This window comes from Rhinoraja longicauda, chromosome 5 (assembly GCF_053455715.1).
Source record: "Rhinoraja longicauda isolate Sanriku21f chromosome 5, sRhiLon1.1, whole genome shotgun sequence".
Taxonomy (NCBI): Eukaryota; Metazoa; Chordata; class Chondrichthyes; order Rajiformes; family Arhynchobatidae; genus Rhinoraja; species Rhinoraja longicauda.
Window position 1 is genome coordinate 4,429,700 of NC_135957.1, and position 19,461 is coordinate 4,449,160.

The 19,461-nt window shown below is 48.7% G+C and overlaps 1 protein-coding gene across 2 annotated transcripts in view; it reads left to right on the forward strand.

Annotated features, from left to right (window-relative positions):
* mertka (c-mer proto-oncogene tyrosine kinase a) overlaps nt 1-19,461 on the forward strand; it is a 148,878-nt gene that overhangs the window by 126,281 nt on the left and 3,136 nt on the right. For both annotated transcript variants that reach the window (XM_078398799.1, XM_078398800.1), the window contains exons 16-18: nt 2,092-2,201; nt 4,799-4,958; nt 16,416-16,552. In XM_078398799.1, coding sequence (XP_078254925.1) covers nt 2,092-2,201; nt 4,799-4,958; nt 16,416-16,552 — 407 coding nt within the window. The remainder of the gene's footprint in view (nt 1-2,091; nt 2,202-4,798; nt 4,959-16,415; nt 16,553-19,461) is intronic.

Consider the following 19,461-nt stretch of genomic DNA (forward strand, 5'->3'; position numbering starts at 1 on the left):
ATCTACCATGCATCCGCCCACTCGCCCAACCTATCCAAGTCACCCTGCAACCTCATAGCATCTTCATTGCAGCTCACACTGCCACCCAGCTTTGTGTCATCCACAAACTTGGAGATGTTACATTTAATTCCCTCGTGTAAATCGTTAATATATTGTAAATAACTGGGATCCCAGCACCGAGCCTTGCAGCACCCCACTAGTCACTGCCTGCCATTCTGGAAAGGACCCGTTAATTCCTACTCTTTGCTTCCTGTCTGATAGCCAGTTCTCTATCCATGTCAGTACCCTACCCCCAATACCATGTGCTCTAATTTTGCACACTAATCTCTTGTGTGGGACCTTGTCAATGGCTTTTTGAAAGTCCAGGTACACCACATCCACTGGCTCTCCTTTATCCATTTTACTTGTCACATCCTCGATTAATTCCAGAAGATTAGTCAAGCATAATTTCCCCTTCATAAATGCATGCTGACTTTGGCCGATCCTGTCACTGCTTTCCAAACGCGCTGCTACGACATCTTTATCAATCGACTCGAGCATTGTCCCCACAACCGATGTAAGACTAACTGGTCTATAATTCCCCATTTTTTCTCTCCCTCCGTTCTTTAAAAGTGGGGTTACATTAGGTACCCTCCAGTTCCCAGGACTGATCCAGAGTCGAGAGAACATTGGAAAATGATCACCAATGCATCCACGATTTCTAGGGCCACCTCCAGTACTCTGAGGCAGACCATCAGGCCCTGGGAATTTATCTGCCTTCAGTCCCAACAGTTTACCTAACACCATTTCCTGACTAATGTGGATTCCCTTCAGTTCCTCCCTCCCATTAGATCCTCGGTCCCCTAGTATTTCTGGGAGATTGTTTGTGTCTTCCTTCGTTAAGGAAGGATTAGTTCCCTCCTACCACTTACAGGTGGGAGAAGGCCAAGCGAGGGGAATAGTTGTGGGCATTGATATCCGAGCATGAGTTGGTACCAATGGAATTGGAGGAAAAGAGGTGGGACTTGTACCTTAAAACCAGTTACTGCTATAACCAAGAACTGTGGATACTGGTCTTTACTAAACAAAGACACAAAGTGCTGGAGTAACTCAGCGGGTCAGGCAGCATCTGTGGAGAACATGGATGGGTGACGTTTCACAGAGTGCTGGAGTAACTCAGCGGGTCAGGCAGCATCTCTGGAGGACATGGATGGGTGACGTTACTGGTCGGGACCCTTCTTCAGAATGATTGCAAGGGGTGGGGGCTGCGGGAAAGAAAGCTGGGAGAGCGGAGGGGTCGACAGTGATAGGTGAACACAGGTGCGGGAGGTTTACGATGGGCAGATTGGTGGACTAAGGCTGGAGATTCCTTTAGGGGGTCACAGCGGTGCAGCAGTAGAGTTGCTGACCTACAGCACCAGAGACCCGGGTTCCATCCTGACCATGGATGCTGTCTGTATGGAGTTTGCACGTTCTCCCTGTGACTGCGTGGGTTTTCTCCCAGTGCTCCAGTTTCTTCCCAAACCCCCCAGATGCTGGGGTTTGTGGGTGAATCGGCTTTGGTAAAAGTTGTAAATTGTCCCTAATGTGTGGGATAGTGCTAGTGTACGGGGTGGTAACTGGTCGGCACAGAGCAGTGGGCCGAAGGGCCTGTATCTGGGCTGCGTCACTAAACTAAACTAAAACTAGATGTGAACATGAATTTTGGTTTGGTTTAGATATACAGCAGGGAAACAGACCCTTCGGCCCACCGAGTCCACACCGGCCAGTGATCCCCGTACACTAACACCATCCTACACCCACTAGGGACAATTTACAATTATACCAAGCCTACAAACCTGCACGTCTTTGGAGTGTGGGAGGAAACCGAAGATCTCGGAGAAAACCCACGCAGGTCACGGGGAGAACGTACAAACTCCGTACAGACAGCACCCGTAGTCGGGATGGAACCCGGGTCTCCGGCGCTGCATTCGCTGTAAGGCAGCAACTCTACCGCTGCACCACCTCGGTTGCAAATCGTGCAGCTATTGGAAAGGACGCAGTGGAGGGGGGAATAAACATGTGGCTGCTTCTCATTCACGTGACACGGTTACTCTCCTGTTTGTTCCCCAGTTCATTCCACTGCAGACCTTGCTGAGGTTCATGGTGGACATCTCTAGTGGCATGGAATACCTGAGCAACAGAAGCTTCCTCCACCGGGATCTAGCCGCCCGCAATTGCATGTGAGTATTGGAGAAGCCCTCCATGTTCAATTGGCCGTGTTACCTCTCCCACGTAGACACAAAAGGCTGGAGTAACTCAGCGGGACAGGCAGCATCTCTGGAGAGAAGGAATGGGTGACGCTTCGGGTTGAGACCCTTCTTCAGACTGAGAGTCAGGGGAGAGGGAGACACAGAGATAAGGAAGGGTAAGGTGTGAGAACGATACATCAAAGGAGATGCGGTTCCAGGAAGTTGTAGATTAGATCTTTGTTAGTTTGGTGAAGGTGACAACAAAATGGAGAGGGTACAGAGGAGATTTACTAGAATGTTGCCTGGGTTTCAGCACTTAGGCTACAGAGAGAGGTTGAACAGGTTGGGTCTTTATTCTTTGGAGCGTAGAAGGTTGAGGGGGGACTTGATAGAGGTTTTTAAAATTATGAGAGGGACGGACAGAGTTGACGTGGGTAGGCTTTTCCCTTTGAGAGTGGGGAAGATTCCAACAAGGGGACATAGCTTCAGAATTGAGGGAGAAAGGTTTAGGGGTAACATGAGGGGGAACTTCTTTACTCAGAGGGTTGTGGCTGTATGGAATGGGCTTCCGGTGGAAGTGGTGGAGGCTGGCTCGATTTTATTATTTAAGAGTAAATTGGATAGGTATATGGATAGGAGGGGATTGGAGGGTTATGGTCTGAGTGCAGGTAGATGAGACTAGGTCAGGGAGAATGGTCGGCGTGGACTGGTAGGGCCGGACAGGCCTGTTTCCATGCTGTAGTTGTTATATGTTATATTGTTATATATGTTATAACATTTAATCAGGAGGACAGTCAGACTGGTCGGAGAACTGGTGGGGGAGGGATGGAGAGAGAGGGAAAGCAAGGGTTACTTGAAGTTAGAGAAGTCAATATTCATACTGAAGGTCGAGACAAAAAGCCGGAGTATCTCAGCGGGTCAGACAGCATCTCTGGTGAGAAGGAATGGGTGATGTTTCGGATCAAGATGAAGAAGGGTCTCGACCCGAAACGTCACCCATTCCTTCAATCCCGAGATGCTGCCTGACCTGCTGAGTTACTCCAACATTCAGTGTCTGTCATCGGTGAACAGCAGCATCAGCAGTTCCTTCCTACACATCTCTGTGGTTCCGTGATCAGGCCACGTAGAATGGACTTTCCACCTTTCTTCCATCCATTCATTCTTTCAGTCCTTTTTAAAAGTAAAGGCAATTTCTAAAAGGCAATTTCTCATTTAGTAAAAAAAAGGCACAAAGTGCTGGGGTAACTCAGCGGGTCAGGCATCATCTCTGGAAAAACGGAACAGGTGACATTTCAGGTCGGGACCCTTCTTGAGACTGAACGATAGAGGCGGGGGGGCGGGCGGGGGGGGGGGGGGGGGACTAGAGGCTCCGGTTTCCTCCCACACTCCAAAGATGTTCAGCTTGTAGTTTCCCTTCCCACCCAAACCACCCCCTCCCCAGGTACAACACCTGTCCCTTTACCTCCTCCCTCGACTCCATCCAAGGACCCAAACAGTCTTTCCAGGTGAGGCAGAGGTTCACCTGTACCTCCTCCAACCTCATCTATTGTATCCGCTGTTCCAGATGTCAACTTCTGTACATCGGCGAGACCAAACGCAGGCTCGGTGATCGTTTCGCTGAACACCTTCGCTCAGTCCGCCTTAACCAACCTGATCTCCCAGTGGCTCAGCACTTCAACTCCCCCTCCCACTCCCAGTCTGACCTTTCTGTCATGGGCCTCCTCCATTGTCAGAGTGAGGCCCAGCACAAATTGGAGGAACAGCATCTCATATTTCGCTTTGGTAGTTGACACCCCAGCGGTATGAACATTGACCTCTCTAACTTCAGATAGTTCCTCTGTCCCTCTCTATCCCCTCCCCCTTCCCAGTTCTCCCACTGTCTTCCTGTCTCCCAACTACATCCTATCTTTGTCCCGCCCCTTCCCCTGACATCAGTCTGAAGAAGTCTGAAACATCACCCATTCCTTCTCTCCCGATATGCTGCCTGACCCGCTGCGTTACTCCAGCATTTCGCACGCAACTAAAGAGTTTGTGCCAGTGTTATTACCAATTTGGGAATTGTTTGAGGATGGGTTGTGTTAGAAACATAGAAACGTAGAAAATAGGTGCAGGAAGAGGCCATTTGGCCCTTTGAGCCAGCACCGCCATTCATTGTGATCATGGCTGATCATCCACAATCAGTAACCCGTGCCTGCCTTCTCCCCATATCCCTTGATTCCGCTAGCCCCTAGAGCTCTATCTAACTCTCTTTTAAATTCATCCAGTGAATTGGCCTCCACTGCCCTCTGTGGCCGAGAATTCCACAAATTCACAACTCTTTGGGTGAAAAGGTTTCTTCTCACCTCAGTTTTAAATGGCCTCCCCTTTATTCTTAGACTGTGGCCCCTGGTTCTGGACTCCCCCAACATTGGGAACATTTTTCCTGCATCTAGCTTTATAACTGTATACGTCTCTATAAGATCCCCTCTCATCCTTGTCTCATGTTGGTTGGTTCCTGCTCCTTCCCATGGATCCTGTATCCTGTGGAGGAGAGTGGTCTGACCAGATACTGCTCCCGTTTCACGGAAGTGTCTGCTGTGGTTCCCCAGGTTGCAGATGGACATGACGGTGTGCGTGGCTGACTTTGGCTTGTCCAAGAAAATCTACAGCGGAGACTATTACAGACAAGGCCGCATTGCCAAGATGCCCGTGAAGTGGATCGCCCTCGAGAGCCTTGCTGATCGGGTTTTCACAGTGAAAAGCGACGTGGTATGTTTGCATATTCATCCTGTTTGCTTACTGCAAGAACGAGGCCGATCGGCCCATCGAGGCATTGCAGGCCCTGAGAGCAATCCCATCACTTCCCCTTCCCCCCGTTATTTCCTTGTAAACCATTCCCTGTAATCTTTCCTGTCATTTTATTTCTTCCCTGCAACCTTCCGAATTGAGATGAGGACAAGTTTGTTCAGTCTGGTGGTGAATGTGTGGAATTATTTGCCACAGAAGGCTGTGGAGTCCAAGTCAGTGGATATATTTCAGGCAGAGATAGATTCGTGATCAGTACGGGTGTCAGAGGTTATGGGGAGAAGGCAGAAGAATGGAGTTAGGAGGGAGAGATAGATCAGCCATGATTGAATGGCGGAGTAGACTTGATGGGCTGAATGGCCTCATTCTGCTCCAATGTCTTGTCTAATTAAGGTAGCAGCCCAGATGTTTTTGGAATATGGGAGGGAACTGGAGCACCTTGTTGCCAGGACTAGAGGATGTGAGCTACAGGGAGAGGTTGAGTAGGCTGGGTCTCTATTCCATGGAGCGCAGGAGGATGAGGGGAGATCTTATAGAGGTGTACAAAATCATGAGAGGAATAGATCGGGTAGATGCACAGAGTCTTTTACCCAGAGTAGGGGAATCGAGGACCAGAGGACACAGGTTCAAGGTGAAGGGGAAAAGATTTAATAGCAATCCAAGGGGTAACTTTTTCACACAGAGGGTGGTGGGTGTATGGAACAAGCTGCCAGAGGAGGTAGTTGAGGCTGGGACTATACCATCGTTTAAGAAACAGTTGCACAGGTACATGGATAGGACAGGTTTGGAGGGATATGGACCAAGCGCAGGCAGGTGGGACTAGTGTAGCTGGGACATTGTTGGCCGGTGTGGGCAAGTTGGGCCGAAGGGCCTGTTTCCACACTGTATCACTCTGTGACTCTATGAAGGGCCTTTTTCCACACTGTATCACTCTATGACTATGACACCCGAAGGAAATGAATGCAGTCGTGGGACTTTGGAGATACAACGTGGAAACAGGTTTTGCAGCCCCCCGAGTCTGCTCGGCCCACTTCTATGTGTGAAGGTCTAATGGTTATTCCCCCCACATGCGAATGACCTCCCTCCAATGGGAGACCAGGTGCAATATGCAATGGAGCCGACAATCGGCCTGCAGTCGGGCTGTGCAGGGAAGTGGAAGCTCCTGCAGTTGGAGAGAGCGCAAGCAAACGTCAATCAATGAATCACACTTTATTCTCACAGTTTAGTTTAGAGACACAGCGTGGAAACAGGCCCTTCGGCCACCGGGTCCGCACCGACCAGCGATCCCCGCACATTAACACTATCCTACACCCACTAGGGACAATTTTTACATTTGCCAAGCCAATTAGCCTACAAACCTGCACGTCTTTGGAGTGTGGGAGGAAACCGGAGATCTTGGAGAAAACCCACGCAGGTCACGAGGAGAACGTACAAACTCCGTACAGACAGCACCCGTAGTCGGGATGGAACCCGGGTCTCCGGCGCTGCATTCGCTGTAAGGCAGCAACTCTATCGCTGTGCACATGTACCTAGGTGCGGTGAAATGCTGTGTCTTGCACACAACCTCGGCAGTACACTTGCACACGTATGGTCTGTGTACTCTTGTACACATGTACACTTGCACACGTATGGCCACGTGTTGGTGGTGACAAAGTCACAAACAAAACAGTCCTGTCTACCGTTCAGTCACAGAACAGTCCTGTCGACTACCTGCCAGTGCATTTGGCAGCTGCCCGCCCCACACGCGGGTCCACCTCGCTGCCTGTCCCTCCCCGCTCGCGGTGGCGCGGGTGAGCTGGGCCTACCGGGTGGGTCCTCCCACTTGGGCGAGTCGGGCCCGCTTGTCGGGAGCGTCCCGGCCCGCCTAACACAGACCGTACCCGGGATGGGCGGCACAGCGGTAGATTGGCCGCCTTACAGCGCCGGAGACCCGGGTTCCATCCCGACTACGGGCGCCGTCTGTACGGAGTTTGTACGTTCTCCCCGTGACCTGCGTGGGTTTTCTCCGAGATCTTCGGTTTCCTCCCACACTCCAAAAACGTGCAGGTTTGTAGGTTAACTGGCTTGGTAAATGTAAAACTTGTCCCTAGTGGGTGTAGGATAGTGTTAGTGTGCGGGGATCGCTGGGCCAAAGGCCTGTTTCCAAGCTGTATTTCTAAACTAAAAACTAAGCTAAAAATCAGGATTGTAACGCAGGCCTGTCGAGCTGTGAGGCAGCAAGACTACACACCAGGACAGCACAGTGGTTGGTGCAGCAGTAGAGTGGGTGTCTGACGTTTGATCCTGACCACGGGTGCTGTCTACACAGTTTGTACTTTCTTCTCCCTGTGTCTGCCTGGTGCTTTGGTTTCCTCCCACTCTCCCAAAGACATGCAGGTGTGTAAAACATGTCCTTGGTGTGTCGAATATTACTGGTGTAAGGGATGAACAGTGGTCAACGTGGACTCGATGGGCCGAAGGGCCTGTTTCCACAGCTGTTTGTCTAAAGTCTAAGATAATCACAAAATGCTGGAGTAAATCAGCGGGACAGGCAGCATCTCTGGAGAGAAAGAATGGGTGACGTTTCGGGTCGAGACCCTTCTTCAGACTGAGAGTCAGGGGAGAGGGAGACACAGAGATGAGGAAGGGTAGGGTGTGAGAACGATACATCAAAGGGGATGGAGATCCAGGAAAATGTAGAGTAGATCATTGTTAGCTGGGAGAAGGTGACAACGAAACAAACAGAGATAAAATGTAATCGGGGACAGTCAGACTGGTGGGAGAACAGGGAGGGGGAGGGATGGAGAGAGAGGGAAAGCAAGGGTTACTTGAAGTTAGAGAATTCAATATCCATAGTTACGTGTGCAATAACATACACCCTCATTTTGTTCAAGGATTAAACACACCCAAAAGTCCAAATACTTTGGCCGGTTCACCCTTATCTACTTTATTAGTTACCAGACCAAGTGGACCCATTGGGCCCAAACCTCTCCTGCATTGGTGCAGCACCCTCTCCCCCCCCCACTCCCCTCTCACCCCCCATCCCTCCTCCTCTCCCCCCTCCCTCCCTCCTCCCCTCTCCCCCTCCCTCCCTCCTCCCCTCTCCCCCTCCCTCCCTCCCCTCTCCCCCTCCCTCCCTCCTCCCCTCTCCCCCTCCCTCCCTCCTCCCCTCTCCCCCTCCCTCCCTCCTCCCCTCCCCTCTCCCCCCTCCACCCCTCCCTCCCTCTCTCTCCCCCTCCCTCCCTCTCTCCCCCCTCCCCTCCCTCTCTCTCCCCCCTCCCTCCCTCTCTCCCCCCTTCCTCCCTCTCTCTCCCCCCTCCCTCCCTCTCTCCCCCCTCCCTCCCTTGGAGATAGATTTAAACTTAAAAATGTGAATAACTTTTAAAATATAACACCGATTTCAATGAAACGTCTTCCAGTTAGCACCAAAGGGACTAAAATTGTTGCGCTATCGTGTAATGTTTTGGCTGTAGTTCAGGAACAAACAAATGAGAGTTTTAGTGTATAGTTAACCTCAAAAAAGCTTTGAACAAGTATGTCAACTATGTTTATCCCTCGCGTAAATCCATGGTTCTGTTTGCGCCCGATCGTATTATTATTATTTTCTAAGTCTCCACTTTCTTGCAGCACTTTCTCTGCCATTTAAACTGTTGCTTTTTATTTCCTTTCAAACACCTTTGGGAATTTCTTCCGGGCCACTATTATTCTTTCAGTCGACGACAATGAGCTTTTACTATTCTAGTTCTTGACCTTGAGTAAACAAGATACACCCCCTGCACAGTGTAAGGATTTATAAACTTCTTCCAACCCGAGTCCGGGTCAATATGACCTTGGGTGTGGATGATGGGGTGTGGGGGGGGGGGGGGGGGCGGGGGGAGGGGGGAGGGATGTTGTGGACAAATGTGGAGCTGCCTTTTATTTTTATAACCAGCAAAATTATTTTGAGTGTTCTCTTTTGTGGAAGGTTGAGATTAAATGTCACAAAAACAAGGTCAGATGTTTCAAAGGTCTTTTATTGTCATATGTACCAATTAAGGTACAGTGATATGCGAATTACCATACAGCCATACGAAAAAAAAGACACACAACTACATAAACGTTAACATAAACATCCACCACAGCGGATTCCCCACATTCCTCACTGCGATGGAAGGCAAAAATGTTCTGACCGAGATTAGATTGCTCCTTTCAAGTTGAAAGAGTATCACTTTGTATTTTAGTTTAAAGGTACAGTGCGGAAACAGGCCCTTCGGCCCATTGAGTCCGCACCGACCAGCGATCACCCCGTACACTAGTTCTATCCTACGCACTAGGGACAGTTTCCATTTTTTACCGAAGCCAATTAAACTACAAACCTGTACATCTTTGGAGTGTGGGTGGAAACCAGAGCACCCAGAGTCTACTCAAGTCTACTCTGCCATTCAACCATGGCTGCTCTACCTCTCCTAGTGGGAGAACTGGGAAGGGGGAAGTGGATAGAGAGGGAATGCAATGGCAATCTGAAGTTACAGATCAATATTTATAATGCTGGGGTGTAAACTACCCAGTTCTCCCACTAGTCTTCCTGTCTCCAACTACATCCTATCTTTGTCCCACCCCCTCCCCTGACATCAGTCTGAAGAAGGGTCTCAAACAGAAACGTCACCTTCTCTCCCGAGATGCTGCCTGATCCGCTGAGTTACTCCAGCAGTTTGTGTCTACTTTCGATTTAAACCAGCATCTGCCGTTTTTCTCCTACACATTTTGAAATGACCGTTCCGCAATATTCTTAATGAACAGCACGAACTTTGCCTTTCAGGGCTCTAAACCATTCCTTTTTATTTACGACCAGCTGGCTTTAACTGGAAGTCGTCTTCCTTTGAGCTGTGCCAGGCTCAGCTACAGTTCCAATCCCAGTGCCTGCAATGATTCTTACCAGCCTTTGTTCATTGTAAAACACAACGCCTCACATTTCAGGCTGAAAGCGGACTGGAAATGGGGCTGGACTGTTTCAAATGCAAACCGTAATATTATACAGCTGATAAGAAATAAGTAAATTGAAAGGAGAAACTGGATTTGCCTGGGTGTGAGTGGTTTATCAGAATCCTGCATACAAAGAGACCACTATCTTAACTAGAGTTAAGATAATTGTGTAACAACAAAAAGCTGGAGTGATTCAGCGGGTCAGACAGCATCTCTGGAGACAAGGAATAGGTAAGATGTGTGTAACTGGTTTCCACCCAGCACACAGCTGACAGTGGCCTGTTTCCTTATCATCGGCACTTTTTGGCATATCTTTCATTCATTTGTTCTATATCTCTCCATATCATCGTATATATCTCTCGTTTCCCTCTCCCCTGAGTCTGAAGAAGGGTCTCTACCCTAAACGTCACCTATCCCTTTACTCCAGACATGCTGCCTGACACGCTGAGTCTCCAGCTTGTTGTGACTTTTTTTTAAAACGAGAAATTGCCTTTTAGAAACTGGCTTAAATTTTAAAAAGGACTGAGAGAATTCATGAATGGAAGAAAGGTGGAAAGTCTATTCTGCAAGGGCAGATCTTGGAAGCACAGTGGTTTAAACCAGCATCTACAGTTCCTTCTTACACATAAAATGATTGGGTAATTTACTGTAGAAACAGAACTGCAGCCAGAGGATTGGGAAACTTTTAATGAGTCACAGAAGGTAACTAAAAAAGCAATACGGGGAGAAAAGATGAAGCCAGGAATATAAAGGAGGATAGTAAAATCTCCTTTAGGTATGTGAAGAGGAAAAGTTTGGCTTAGACAAATGTGAGTCCCTTGAAGACAGGAGTAGGTGAATTTATTATGGGGAACAAGGAAATGGCAGATGAGTTGAACAGGTACTTTGGTTCTGTCTTCACTAAGGAAGACACCAACAATCTCCCAGAAGTACTAGGGGACAGAGGATCTAAGGTGAAGGAGGAACTGAAGGAAATTCACATTAGTCAGGAAATAGTGTTGGGTAGACTGATGGGACTGAAGGCTGATAAATTCCCAGGGCCTGATGGTCTGCACCCCAGGGTACTCAAGGAGGTGGCTCTGGAAATCGTGGACTTATTGGTGTAGGAAAATAACTGCAGATGCTGGTACAAATGGAAGGTATCACAAAATGATGGAGTAACTCAGCGGGTCAGGCAGCATCTCTGGAGAGAAGGAATGGGTCACAAAATGCTGGAGTAACTCAGTAACCCATTCCTTCTCTCCAGAGATGCTGCCTGACCCGCTGAGTTACTCCGGCATTTTCTGATACTGTGGATACATTGGTGATCATTTTCCATTGTTCAATAGATTCAGGATCAGTTGCTGTGGGTTGGAGGATAGCTAATGTTATCCCACTTTTTAAGAAAGGAGCGAGAGAGAAAACGGGGAATTACAGACCAGTTAGCCTGACATCGGTGGTGGGAAAGATGCTGGAGTTAATTATTAAAGAGGTAATAACGGTGCATTTGGATAGCAGAAAAAGGATTGGTCCAAGTCTGCATGGATTTATGAAAGGGAATCGTGCTTGACTAATCTTCTGGAATTTTTTGAGGATGTGACAAGTAAAATGGATGAAGGGGAGCCAGTGGATGTAGTGTATCTAGACTTTCAGAAAGCCTTTGATAAGGTCCCACACGGGAGATTAGTGGGCAAAATTAGAGCACATGGTATTAGGGGGTAGGGTGTTGACATGGATAGAGAATTGGTTGGCAGACAGGAAGCAAAGAGTAGGAATTAACAGGTCCTTTTCAGAATGGCAGGCAGTGGCGAGTGGAGTGCTGCAAGGCTCGGTGCTGGGACCGCAGCTATTTACAATATATATTAATGATTTGGATGAAGGAATTAAAAGTAACATTAGTAAATTTGCAGATGACGCAATGCTGGGTGGCAGTGTGAACTGTGAGGAGGATGCTATGAGGTTGCAGGGTGGCTTGGACAGGTTGTGTGAGTGGGCGGATGCAGTATAATGTGGATAAATGTGAGGTTATCCACTTTGGTGGCAAGAACAAGATGGTTATTATCTGAATGGTGTCAGATTAGGAAAAGGGGACGTACAACGAGATCTGGGTGTGATTGTACATCAGTCACTGAAAGTAAGCGTGCAGGTACAGCAGGCAGTGAAGAAAGCTAATGGCATGTTGGCCTTCATAACGAGAGGAGTTGAGTAAAGGAGCAAAGAAGTCCTACTGCAGGTGTACAGGGCCTTGGAGCCTGGAGTATTGTGTGCAGTTTTGGTCTCCTAATTTGAGAAAGGACGTCCTTGCTATTGAGGCAGTGCAGCGTAGGTTCATGAGGTTAATTCCCGGGATGGCGGGACTGTCATATGAGGAAAGATTGGAACGACTGGGCTTGTATTCACTGGAATTTAGAAGGATGAGAGGGGATCTTATAGAAACATATAAAATTATTAAGAGATTGGACAAGCTGGATGTAGGAAAAATGTTCCCAATGTTGGGGGAGTCCAGAACCAGGGCCCACAGTTTAAGAATAAGGGGTAGACCATTTAGAACTGAGATGAGGAAAAACCTTTTTCACCCAGAGAGTGTGAATTTGTGGAATTCTCTGCCTCAGAAGGCAGTGGAGGCAGATTCACTGGTTGCATTCAAAAGAGAGCTAGATAGAGCTCTTAGGGGTAGAGGAATCAAGGGGTGAAGGCAGGAACGGGGTACTGATTGTGGAGGATCAGCCATGATCACATTGAATGTCGGTGCTGGCTCGAAGGGCCGAATGGCCAACTCCTGCAACGATTTTCAATGTTTCTATGTAAACTAAATCGGTGGGTCAGGCAGCATCTCTGGAGAAAAAGGATAGGTGACGTTTCGGGTCAAGACCCTTCTTCAAATTCAGAAGGGTCCCGCCCTGAAACGTTACCTATTCTTTCTCTCCATAGATGCTGCCTGACCCGCTGAGTTACTCCAGCACTTTGTGTCTATCTTGGGTGATATACTGGTTAGTTATGTGTAGGAAAGAACTGCAGATGCTGGTTTAAATCAAAGGTAGACACAAAATGTTGGAGTAACTCGTGAATAAACTTGTCTTGTTTCCACGACTTTGTCTCTGGCATCGTGATTGTGAGCACTCACATTTACATCTCACAAGCTTGGGGGCTCATCCGGGATCGCCACTTCGGCCGCTTGGGGGAGGCACGGAAGGAGGGGAAGGTGCACCCTGCTGATTTCAGCAGTCCCTGATCTCCTTGCTTGCCATCAGCGGTATGAGCGAGTGATATCCGGACAAGAGACTCGTGGAAACAAGAGGGAATCCGGAATAAGGAAGGGATCAATCGAGCAATTTCTGTGCACAGGACCCGGGTAAGAAAAGTGACTATTAAGTATTACTCAGGCGATTGGGTTCTGTCGGACGGGAGAGGTCGGACAGGGATAACAGATCGGAGGGGAATTCCGATCGGGAGGATGGGCAGTGGAAACGGAACGCCCAAAAGGGAGGGGAAGGGCGGTAAGCCCAACCCCCGCATTCCGCCTGATAGTCCGTTGGGGCGAATGCTGAGCCATTGGGGGCAGGGAAAACCCAGGGATTGGAGAAGACAAAAATGATTCAACTCTGTTATTTTGATTGGCCAAAGGAACCAATAAAAGGGAGTTCAGTCTGGTGGCCACGACTGGGCTCCGATGAGGATTGGGTACGGCAGGCATTAAATGTGTTTGTTAATTCAAAAGCTTCCCCTAATCTGGAGGAAAGTTGTTATACTTGTAAGGGGAAAGCGAAGAATAAATCCTGAAAGAATCGCAGGAATCACAGGCTTGCCGATGCCTCGGAATAAATATTAAAGGAATATAGTAGAACTATAGAAGATAGAAATAGCGTAATAGGTAGCACAGTGACTATAGAGACGGAACGGAGTGAGAACAAGGACTGCATTTAAACTGACTGACCAAGTGCACTAACATAAGACGAATACAATGAATAAAATAACTGCAGTTGAACTACTAAGTAGGAAGTTCCCCGTATCCAAAGAGGATATTAAAAAACGCTCTGAGACATGGGGGAAAAAAATGGCCCACCGAATGATATAAATATGATATAAATTTTGATATATTTATATTTTGATATAAATATGTGTGATGAAATGGGAGTGTTAATTAAGAACTATAAGCCTAAGGATAAATCAGAAACCCGAGTAACGAAAAAGGAAAAAGAACTAGACGTACTTAAATTGTTTAGAATAGAAGGAGAAAGGCTGAGGAAAGCATACCAGGAAAAGAATATCACCCCAAACAAGGGTGAAAGACCCCCAAAACAGCATGAAAGTCAGGAGCTTCAGGAGAAAAAATCAACTCTGTACCCCAGCCCAAGGGACCCTGGGTATTCCCCTTCCTATTCCGGCCAGGACGGAACAAAGCAGTGCCCTTTGGTAAAAGGGAATAGTGGAGATAGAGGGAGAAGTCACAACTCCAAAGACGTGCAGGTATGTAGGTTAATTGGCTGGGTAAATGTAAAAATTGTCCCTAGTGGGTGTAGGATAGTGTTAATGTACGGGGATCGCTGGGCGGCACGGACTTGGTGGGCTGAAAAGGCCTGTTTCCGGCTGTATGTGTATGATATGATATGATATGATATGATATGATATGATATGATATGATATGATAACTCAGCGGGTCAGGCAGCGTCTCTGGAGAGAAGGAATGGGTGACGCTTCGGGTCGAGATCCTTCTTCTGAAGATCGCACCCGCCCTGAAACATCACCTATTCTTTCTCTCCAGAGACGCTGTCCCCGCTGAGATACTCCATCATTTTGTGTCTACCTGCTGGTTAATTATGGCAGATGACCAGAGAACTTTAAAGACCAGGGCTTGGTTTTCTGCACATAGTTTGACTTGTGTAACTATCCTGTTCACACTGCAGGAGGGAGGGGCTGCTATTTTATAATGAAACCTTGCTCCAATGTGGTTGCACAATTGCCTCCTACAAAGGGTTGCCAACTTTCTCACTCCCAAGTAAGGGACAAAAGGTGCAACCCAGCCAGCGGCCATGTGCTCCCGCTCCACCAATAGCGGCCGCCCGGGCCAGGAGGCAGGTAGCTACGGTGTTAAGCGGCGCCCGGGCCTTTGGGCCTACAGCGGCCCCCAGGCCTACAGTGTCCGGGCCTACACTGTGACCCCTGGTTCTGGACTCCCCCAATATCGGGAACATTTTTCCTGCATCTAATCTGTCCAATCCCTTAAGAAGCCCAGATTATAAGGTTTGATCCTGACTACGGGTGCTGTCTGTACGGAGTTTGTACTTTCTCCATGTGACCGCGTGGGTTTCCTTCAGGTGCTCAGGTTTCCTCCCACACTCTAAAGACGTGCAGGTTTGTAGATTAATTAGCTTCTGTAAAGATAGACACAAAATGTTGGAGTAACTCAGTGGGACAGGCAACATCTCTGGATAGAAGGAATGGGTGACGTTTCAGGTCGAGACCCTTCTTAAGACGGAGTCAGGGGAGAGGGAGACACAGAGGTAAGGAAGGGTAAGGTGTGAAAACGAGACATCAAAGGAGATGTGGATTAAGGAAGACGTAGAATAGATCATTGCTAGCTAAGGGAAGGTGACAACGAAGCATTCAGAGATGACATTTAATTGGGAAAACAGTCAGGCTGGTCAGAGAACTAGGAAGGGGAGGGATGGAGAGAGAGGGAAAACAAGGGTCACTTGAAGTTCGAGAAGTCAACATTCATACCGTTAGGTAGTAAGCATAAGCATTTTTTGGAATCATTGATTTTTATAAAGGGTCAAGCCAGTGACTTTGGAGCACCTGGATGGGCGACGTTTCGGGTTGAGACCCTTCTTCAGACTGAAGATACGTACTGATCTAAAACATCTGACGAAAGGTCCCATCCCGAAACGCCACCAATCCACGAGGTGCCAGAGTAACTCAGCGGGTCAGGCAGCATCTGTGGAGAACATGGATGGGTGACGTTTCACAGAGTGCTGGAGTAACTCAGCGGGTCAGGCAGCATCTCTGGAGAACATGGATGGGTGACGTTTCACAGAGTGCTGGAGTAACTCAGCGGGTCAGGCAGCATCTCTGGAGAACATGGATGGGTGACGTTTCACAGAGTGCTGGAGTAACTCAGCGGGTCAGGCAGCATCTCTGGAGAACGTGGAGAGGCGACATACTGATCGAGGTGCTTCTTCTCGACCCGAAAAGTCACCTATCCATGTTCTCCAGAGATGCTGCCTGACCCGCTGAGTTACTCCAGCACTCTGTGTCTCTTTTGTTGAAAACTAGCATCTGCAGTGCTTTCGGCCCAAGTTGCCCACGCCGACCAACATGTCCCATCTACACTAGTCCCGCCTGCCTGCGTTCGGCCCATGTACCGCTAAACCTGTGTCTCCGTTAATTTTGTAAATGTCTTCTTGTGCATGAATGTATCAGCCAAGAGGTTTGTTGGAAGTGCTGAAGCAGTTGGACTCCTCGTTCGAGCACATTTCACAGGTGCCTTTTGTGTGTTTGCAGTGGGCGTTTGGCATCACCATGTGGGAGATCGTCACCCAGGGCATGACGCCTTACCCAGGGATCCAGAACCATGAGATCTACGAGTACCTGCAAGCTAATCACAGGCTGAAGCAGCCTTCAGATTGCCTGGATGAAGTGTGAGTACTAACATGAAGGAACTGCAGATGCTGGTTTACACCGAAGATAGCGACAAAATGCTGGAGTAACCCAGAGGGACAGACAGCATCTCTGGGGAGAGAAGGAATGGGTGACGTTTTCGGTCGGAACCTTCCCATCTCCACCGGGAGTCCCCGCTCCTCTTGGACTGCCCCAGACGACCCTCTACCCTCTTTAGACCTTTTTATTTCTAACTGCCACCATGACATCAAGCATCTCAATTTTCCCACCCACATAACGTACTCTAACGTCTCCCCTCAAAAGGTACAGCCCTCCACTCACTCTGCAGTAACCCTGACACGATCATTAAACCTTTTCTTAAAATTTCAAAATATACTTTATTTAAGAAATAAATATATACAAATATAAACAAAACATGTTCCTTCCAAAACTCCGTCCGACATTCTCGGAGGCTCTACATACATTCAATTCATACAATTCAATACACCAATTACACAAAAGTACCCCCCACCCTTCGGCCCAACTTCCCCACACCAGCCAACAATGTCCCGGATACACTAGTCCCACCTGCCCGCGTTTGGCCCATATCCCTCCAAACCTGTCCCATCCATGTACCTGTCTAACTGTTTCTTAAACATTGCAATAGTCTCTGCCTCAACTACCTCCTCCAGCAGCTCATTCCATACACCAAAAAGTTACTCCTCAGATTTCTATTAAATCTTTTCCCCTTCACCTTAAACCTATGTCCTCTGGTCCTCGATCACCTACCCTAGGCAAGAGACTCTGTGCGTTTACCAGATCCATTCCTCTCATGATTTTGTACACCTATATAAGATCACCCCTCATCCTCTTGCGTGGAATCCCATCCCTTATTTGGAGGGGCGTCTCTCTCTACCACACCCTGCCCCCCCATGTCCAGCAGCGGAAGGACCCTAGACTGTGCTCCTCCCCCACAGGGCCTTGGCGTTGGCTGCACCAAGCCTCAGTGCGTCCCTCAGCATGTACTCCTGCAGTCTGCAGTGGGCCAGTCGGCAACATTCCTCGACAGACAGCTCGCTCCGCTGGGAGGCCAACAAGGATCGGGCAGACCAAAGAGCGTCTTTCACCGAGTCGATGACCTTCCAGCAGCACTCGATGTCAGTCTCCGAATGCGTCCCTGGGAACAGTCCGTAGATCACAGAGTCCTCTGTGACGGAGCTGCTGGGAATAAATCGTGACAAGGACCCTTGCAAACCTCTCCAGACTCTCTTTGCAAATCCACACTCTGTGAAGAGGTGGGCCACCGTCTCCTCTCCATAGCAGCCGTCCTGAGGGCAGAGTCCCGATATTATCATTACACCTGCCGACAAGGGTGGTCCCGTGACAGTCTGGCGAGCTGATCTCTACCACGCACTAATGTGTCCTAGATTCAAGGGCCTGAGTTGTAGGGAGAGGTTGAGCATGCAAAGACAGAGAGAGCCCTGAGCTACCATCTACCTCATTGGACACCCGCAGACTATCTTTGTTCGGACTACTGGACTTTACCTTGCACAAAACATTATTGACATTATTCCCTTTATCCTGTATCTGTACAATGTGGACGGCTCGATTGTAATCATGTATTGTGTTATCGCTGACTGGGTAGCACAAACAAAAGCTTTTCACTGTACCTCGGTACACGTGACAATAAACTACACTCAAAATCAAACTCTACCTTAGAGCGCAGGAGGATGAGGGGTGATCTTATATAGGTGTACAGAATCATGAGAGGAATGGATCTGGTAAACGCACAGAGTCTCTTGCCTAGGGTAGGGGAATCGAGGACCAGAGGACATAGGTTTAAGGTGAAGGGGAAAAGATTTAATAGAAATCTGAGGAGTAACTTTTTGGTGTATGGAATGAGCTGCCGGAGGGGGTAGTTGAGGCAGAGACTATCGCAATGTTTAAGAAACAGTTAGACAGGTACATGGATAGGACAGGTTTGGAGGGATATGGGCCAAACGCGGGCAGGTGGGACTAGTGTAGCCGGGACATTGTGGCCGGTGTGGGGAAGTTGGGCCAAAGGGCCTGTTTCCACACTGTATCACTCTGTTTGATTGATTGAAGGATACAGCATGGAAACAGGCCAATTAATCTACCAAACCCACACGCTTTTGGGATGTGGGAGGAAACCGGAGCATCCGGCTCACCGAGTCCACACCAACCAGCGATTCCCGCACACTAACGCTATCCTACGCGCACACAAGGGACAGTTTACACTTATACCAAGCTAATTTACCTACAAATCTGTATGTCTTTGGAGTGTGGGAGGAAACCGGAGATCTCAGAGAAAACCCACGCAGGTCACGGGGAGAACGTACAAACTCCGTACAGACAGCACCCGTAGTCGGGGTGGAACCCGGGTCTCCGGCGCTGTGAGGCAGCAATTCTACCGCTGCGCCACCGTGCCACAAAATTCAAAATAAAATTGCATTGCTTCATGGTTCTATCTAATTTGGAGCCTAAAATGTGCTTTGAGAGATGGTGGTGGAGGCAGATACGATAGTGACATTTAAGGGGCTTGTTCATGAGCACATGGGTGAACAGGGTATGGTGGGATATGGATTAGTTACAGGCACTGGAGACCTGTTTAACGGCATCATGTTCGGCATACACTGGCCAAACAAACCTGTTCCTGTGATCTGCTGTTCAACTCCCCCTCCCATTCCCAGTCTGACCTTTCTGTCATGGGCCTCCTCCAGTGCCATAGTGAGGCCCACCGGAAATTGGACGAACAGCACCTCATATTTCGCCTGGGCAGCTTGCAGCCCAGCGGTATGAACATTGACTTCTCCAACTTTAGATAGTTCCTCTGTCCCTCCCTTTCCCTCCTCCTTCCCAGATCTCCCTCTATCTTCCTGTCTCCACCTATATCCTTCCTTTGTCCCGCCCCCCCTGGCATCAGTCTGAA